Source organism: Raphanus sativus, unplaced genomic scaffold, assembly GCF_000801105.2.
Source record: "Raphanus sativus cultivar WK10039 unplaced genomic scaffold, ASM80110v3 Scaffold2243, whole genome shotgun sequence".
Classification (NCBI taxonomy): domain Eukaryota; kingdom Viridiplantae; phylum Streptophyta; class Magnoliopsida; order Brassicales; family Brassicaceae; genus Raphanus; species Raphanus sativus.
In genome coordinates this window covers 1-7174 of record NW_026617552.1, presented here as the reverse complement: position 1 = coordinate 7174, position 7174 = coordinate 1, and the positions used below count along the sequence as shown (strand labels likewise).

General features: G+C 31.0%; 1 protein-coding gene across 1 annotated transcript; it reads left to right on the top strand.

Moving 5' to 3' along the window:
- Positions 1 to 439: 439 nt before the first annotated feature.
- LOC108832725 (IAA-amino acid hydrolase ILR1-like 3) lies at positions 440 to 2277 on the top strand. The gene is made up of 4 exons (XM_056999999.1): positions 440 to 985; positions 1118 to 1405; positions 1497 to 1607; positions 1679 to 2277. Exons 1-4 carry the CDS (start codon positions 533 to 535, stop codon positions 2063 to 2065), a joined length of 1239 nt encoding a protein of 412 aa, XP_056855979.1. The 5' UTR covers positions 440 to 532; the 3' UTR covers positions 2066 to 2277.
- The last annotated feature ends 4897 nt before the right edge of the window (positions 2278 to 7174 follow it).

Genomic DNA, 7174 nt, shown 5'->3' with positions numbered 1-7174 from the left:
ATAGATTTAAGAAAATAACATTATGATGTTATTATATTTTTTGATTAATTTAGTTTCAGAATATATATGTCTACTATTTGAACTTAAAATATTTATATTAAATAATATTTTATAAATATGTGTAAATCCATTATTTATTAATCCATTTAAATATATATAAGCAAGCCCAAAACCAAAAGACTCAAATACTATTGATGAATTTTATTAATTTTTTTGTAAAAATAAGGATATTTTTGGAAGCAATGAAAATTTTATTAAGGACATAAAATGATAATGCTCCCCTTTTAATGGTATAGATAAATACAATAAAACAAATGTGGTTCCATGTTTAAAAACTCACGTCACATATATTTTGTGAATTACAAAACTTTGTAATAAAATGCATACTATGGCTTTTTCAAAAAAGAATGAAAAAACAAAAATAAAAGGAGCAATGCCGATTGGTACTTGCCACCAACCTTAGCGCTAAAGTCGTCGTCTACTTTCTAAACCCGCTCCTCGATAGCAGCAGCTTCTTTGCGTTTTTTTTGAGATGGCTATATGCTCAATTGCACACTCAACGCTTCTTCTTCTACCATTGCTGGTTATCGCTTCTTCCGAGTACGAGTACCCGCGTCTACTGCTGAAAGAAGCTGAGGGAGATAAAGACTGGCTAATCTCCGTGAGAAGGCAAATCCACGAAAACCCAGAACTCCTTTACGAGTTGCACCAAACCAGTGCCCTCATTCGCCGCGAGCTCGACCAATTAGGAATCTCGTACCTATACCCGGTCGCGAAAACAGGAATCGTCGCTCAGATCGGGTCCGGTTCTCCTCCGGTTGTTGCTCTCCGTGCCGACATGGACGCTCTCCCCTTGCAGGAACTGGTCGAGTGGGATCATAAGAGCAAAGTCAACGGCAAGATGCATGCTTGTGGCCATGATTCTCACACCACTATGCTCCTTGGTGCTGCCAAGTTGCTTACCAAACGCAAACATTTTCTCAATGTAAAAAAAAAAAAAGGATGAGCCTTGCCTTGCTTTGTCATGCTCCTCTAACCTCTTTTTTTTTTAACTATGTTTGCTTTTGATTGATTATAGAAAGTTTTTTTTTTTTTAATTTTTTTGAAACTCTAAAAGGGAACAGTGAGGCTTCTCTTCCAACCTGCGGAAGAAGGTGGGGCTGGTGCTTTTCAGATGATAAAAGAGGGTGCTTTGGGTGAATCTGAAGCCATTTTTGGGTTGCATGTCAATCATGATTTACCTACGGGACAGGTGTCAACCATCTCTGGTCCTGCTATGGCATCCACCACCATTTTCAGTGTAAGAATGAGTGGTTCTTGTGTTGATCCACTCTTGGCGGCTTCCTCTACCATCTTAGCATTGCAATATATAGTCTCTAGAGAAGCTGATCCTCTCTTAAGCTACGTACGTCTCTTGTTTACTTTCTCCTCTTGTCTTGATAACACTTCTTCTGTTCTGTTGCTAAACAGAGTTTTACTTGTTTTTTTGGTTTTAGGTGCTGTCTGTTACGTTTATCAAAACCCGCCCTTCTGATGTAGAATTTGGGGGAACTTTGAGGAGTCTTACAACGGATGGCATGACCTGGTTGAGGCGCAGGATGAAAGAGGTAGCTTCAAAACATATTAATTAAATGCTTAGCTAAACAAGCCAGGGCTAAACCGGTCGTTGGTGTTACAGGTGGTTGAAGGAGAAGCTCTACTACATAGATGCCAAGCGGATATAGACATGCATGAGGATGATCATCCAATGTACCCAGCAACTGTGAACGATCACAAGTTACACGAGCACGCTGAAAAGGTTCTGAAGCTCTTGGTTGGACCCGAGAATGTCAAACCGGGTGACAAGATAATGGCGGGCGAAGATTTTTCCTTCTATCAACAGAAAATTCCAGGTTACTATCTAGGAATCGGTATCAGAAACGAACAAGTCGGTTCTGTGCATTCGGTTCATTCACCTTATTTCTTCCTTGATGAAAATGTTCTTCCCATTGGATCAGCAGTGTTTGCTGCCTTAGCCGAGATGTATATACAAGACCATCAAAATCAAACCAAGTATGGACAATGAAGAAGAAAAGACCAAAGCTCAGATCTAAAGTCTCTTAGTTACTTACTTTCACAACTCAAGTTATTGGTCTTCATAAACAAAATAATTTAAATTTGACAAATCATAAGTGTTCCGCTAAGTAATGCATCTTACATTTGCAGGTGCAGGTTATATAGAGTTCTAGTGTGTGTACAGGTTGGAATTAACATACTAAGTTTCAGTTTTTCTGATTCTTTACCACAACTTCAATTAGATACTGATAAGTCCTTGGCTTTGAATCGTGCTTTATCACTTCATTGCATCTTCTAAGAAACCGACCTTCGCCAAAAGAATAATAAATCAAAGGGTCAGTCTTCATCTCCACAGGCTTATCAAGAAACCCAATTCTAGGGTTTTAGCAGAAGGACCTTCTTCTAAGGTTTGGTCTCTCCTTCTATAGGTTATTCCAAGTAAATTAAAATCCTTTGAAATATCGGAGAATCCCTTTAGTAGAAGTTTCACATTTTATCCGGACGCAAGGATTGACCCTGTAACTGGAATCTTCCCAGGTAAGAATTGAAGACCGGTGCCTCATGAATTATTTATTCCCAACACTGACAATTATTAAAACTACTGGTTCTATTTGTTGGGATTCTACGATCCATGCCCAAACTCTACATTATCCGATTAGTATAATGTTTCTATTTTGAGTTTAAGACAAGTTTTCATGAACTTACTTTTGGTTTTCATTTCAAAAGAGCTCGTACTAATTAGAGTTAAATATTTTTTATATATTATATTTTTGTTATCTAACTTCCGAAGTGAAACTTATATTGACATCTCTCACCACTAATAAAAAGGGAGAATTGGAAAAATGAAACACTTTGAACTTTTGTTTGTCACAATAAGATTTTTCATACTTTTGGCAATTTTGGACATATTTTACCCTTGTTTTATGAGAAAAATAGTAAATAGAGTTTTAAAAATATAAAAAAATATGAAAACTATAGAAAACATAAGTATGACAAATATATAAGTTTAAATTTTTTTTAAAAAAAAATTGAATCATATTTTATTTTATCTTCTGGCTACAGTTAGAATACTCATTCTGGCAGTCTACTTAGTTTATAGTTCGGATTCTAAATTTAAAACACTGATATATCCAGGCTATATATCGTTGCATAACATTTCTTCTATACCGTGGCAAAGATAGAATCAGCTACGCTATAATCAAGAAAGATGGCTTTGGTGTACCTTCAGCTACAAAACGAGATATAACCACAACTCAATCACAGAGCTCGGTTACATTACGTGTCATAATCTGTTATACCTTTTACCTTATATGACGCCTGAAGGTAGAATACAGTTCTCACCTATTATACGGTGTTCTGGGTAGGTAGTATACGTATTCTAGGCAAATCGTGAAAATATGGAAACTTCCATTTTTGGTTACAGAAGTTTCCTAAATCTAAACTAAATCTACCCTAAATCTTTCAAAAAATATTTTCTCCTAAAAATCTGAAGTTGAACCGCTCCGACGAACACTTCGATTTGAAGTTGACCCGCTCCGACGAACCTAGATGACGAAGAAAACGTCGATTAAGGTTTGTTGGAGAGTCGGATGGAAGAGGAAGACGAGGAGGGAGAAGAGATTTCTTTACCCTCGAAGGATTTCAGATGAAGAGAGCGGCGGAGACGACAAGGGTGGTGAAGAACCCTAAATCACCATGGGAGGAAGCTCGGCGGAGAAGAAGAAGTAAAAAAAAATTAGGGTCGCGATCCCTCTTTTTTACCCTCTTTTTTACCCGATCCCCTCTTTTGTTTATTCTTTTTTTTAATTCCTTTTTTACTTTTAATTGTTTTAAATAATTAATCTATTACGAAAATTATTATTTATAATTAAAATTCAATTAGCAAAATGAGATTTTAAGGGTATTATAGTATTTACAAGAATTAAAATCCTAATTTAACAAAACATCTTGCAAAAATCCTAGTGTGACAAATCCTAGTTCAAAGTGTCCTAAAAATCTAATTTTCCCTAAAAATATCTATATTATTAAAACTGAAGTACAAATACAATTAACCTTATTTTCAACGGATTTGTTACATCTCTTATTTCTTTATTTTCACTCATTTTAATTACTTTATTAATTACCCTTTCCAAATAATTTGACAGATTACAAACATAACCCAACTATTTTAATTATTTTATTCTATCTTTTACATTTTCTTCACACTTCTTAACTATTTTATTAATTGTCTTACCATAATAATTAGACATCATTTATTTTACTTATTAACCATAACTAAAGCTTGATCTGCGCCACCGCGCTGGTGTTTTTTTTTTTTTACTTTTTATATAGAAATATTTATTTGCATAAGTGATAATATATATTTTAAAATTTATCCGTTTAAATAATTGTTTAATATGACATTTCTAAACACAGTGGATTTATATTTATATTGTGATTTAATCCATACTTTTAGAACACGACCCGCTTATCTGCACAAATGTATTTTTATTTTTTGAAACCATGCAACCTTATGTGTATTTATTTTCACCTTTTACAGCTAAATTATCGTTTTTATAATTATTAATATACATTTATAGTTTACATATATTATATAATTGTTTTAAATGGAATTTTAAAACATAAAATTTTATTTATTAAAATAATTAATTATATTTTATTTTTCTACCATTAATTTATATCATCATATATATTATTGTATTTATAAATAATTAGATTTTTATTTATATTAGAGTTTACTACCAATAACATATTAAAATTTAATTTATATTTAATTTATATGTTCTAAAATTGATTATTTTGTGGTTTTTTATTTTTTATAAATAATGAGAAATATAACTACAGATGTTTAAAACAATATTATACTATAAATTTTATAAATGAATAAAATCCATATATTATTGAAATTGTGAAAAAATGATATTAAAGAAATTACAGATACTCTCTGATTTTATTCACATATTTTTGTATTTGTTTACTAGATTAGTTAGAAAAAGTTTATAATCAAAGTCTGAAATTGAAATATATGTTTATATTTCCATTTATGAAAGAATGTAATTGGAAGATTTTAAGGGTAAGCTTAATTAAATTATATAATATCATTTATTGGTAAGCTAGATTATAGGAAGTAATTTGGACTCAAAAAAGAAATGAATTTGATTTTAAAACAATTGATCATTTTTAGTTATAGTTAAAATAAGTATCTGCACGTCTTTTTGGTATATTAATGCTCAAATTATTTTAAGAAATTATTGACTTGTTGGAAAAGAGACAAGCATTAATTAAAGATAAGTTTTTAAATTTTCAGTAACATTGGATTGTAAATATTGTGCAAGTTTAAGAGTTAGTCTTAATTTGTACTTCTTTTTAAATATATTACATCATTTCAAATGCTTGAATGAAGAACTTTTTATTTATTTACATAATCAATTAGGTATGGGTATTCATGTATTCGTTCAGGTACGGATCAGTTATTTCGGGTATCAATTTTTTTTTGAATTTTAAAATTAGAATCCTTTCGGATATTATAGAATTTTTGATGGAGTTAGAGTCGATTTTTTTACAGGTATGGGTGGGTTCGGTTCTGGTATGTAGGAACCTAAAAAATAAACAAAAACTTATATGTTTAAAGGTATCATTGAACAATTTATAAAAAGTATAATAAAAACTAACACCGTATGAATGTGCGGGCCAAACTCTAGTCAATCTTAAAAGACGTTCCATATGAGTCTCAACAGCTGCAGGGAGATCATTGTTTAGGAAGTAGTGTCCAATCATAAGCAAGATTTTATCTCTTGGTTAGCCTTTTCTCGTCTATTATTACCCATTTAAAATGAAGTGTCAAAATGAGTTATAGCTCATGAGCTGGCTCAACTCAGGTCGATCTTTCATGAGCATGATCTCTATTTTTAAGCTCATTTAATAAATGAGTTTAATGATCGAGTTTAAATAAGATCACGATTTATATGAACGATCTTTAATGAATATGAGTTAACTCATGAGCTTGGTAGTTTTTATATTTAATATATATATATATGGATGACTTCTATTTTTCTTTGCAAGAAAATATAGTTTCTATATTAATTATATTTATGTTCTAAAATCAAAATGTAAAACCAGAAGTTAATATATATATATATATATATATGTATATATAAAGGAATATTGATATCAATATTCAAATCATATATCTTTCGAATTAAAATATAAAAATTAAATATTCCTATGACTCATGCGGGATATATATCTTTACGATTTGAATAGATGAAAATTTTAAAGATGAATCATCACAAGACTCTTATGTGGAATATATTTTTAGATCAATAATTTAGCTTTGATTTAATATATTATTAGGTATTGGTTTTATCCAGTATTTAATATTAACGTTTTGAATATTTAAATTATATTATAAAAAAAATTCTATATTTTATTTCTAATTATTATTATTATTTTTTTTTATATGTGATCGCGAGTTAACTCATTTAACTCATGATCTAGATGACCTGAGATCGAGTTTGCATATTGAAACTCATATAATAAATGAGTTAAGCTGAGTTATCTCATGAAAGATCCGAACTCACCATGAGCTGACTGAGTCTAGCGAGTTAGCTCATTTTGACACTCCTATTTAAAGTTTAAGAATTACATCTTATTATCTAAATCATAGAACTATGTTGTTGTTAGTGAAACATTTGCCAACAATAAAGTAGGATACCTGAAAAAAAAATGAAATACCCAGAACTAGTAGTAGAAATCTTGGCTATAGCCACGAAATAGCTACGAAAAATTCGTAGCAAATTTGAAAATGCCACGAAAATGATACGAAAACCTACGAAATAAAAAACGTGACTAATTGTGTCTAAAACGTAGCAAGAAAAGCTACGAAAATGCTACGAAGTGAAACGTAGCTAAATATAGCCACGAATTTGCTAGGAATAAAACGTAGCAAAGCTGCTATGAAATAAAACGTAGCAAAAATTGTGGCAAATATAAATACACTATCCACAAAATATCTTTTTGCTACGTTTTTGTCACAAAATTTACAAATTAGCCACGATTTTGCTACAATTTTTTTTGTAGCTATTTAAAACCTATACCCTAAACATGATTTTATACCCTA

Excerpts from the sequence above, each read along its gene's own strand:
- LOC108832725 (XM_056999999.1), top strand. The coding sequence starts at position 533 with ATGGCTATATGCTCAATTGCACACTCAACGCTTCTTCTTCTACCATTG. Across the intron at positions 986-1,117 it reads AACGCAAACATTTTCTCAAT|GGAACAGTGAGGCTTCTCTT; the intron begins GTAAAAAAAAAA and ends AAACTCTAAAAG. Across the intron at positions 1,406-1,496 it reads CTGATCCTCTCTTAAGCTAC|GTGCTGTCTGTTACGTTTAT; the intron begins GTACGTCTCTTG and ends TTTTGGTTTTAG.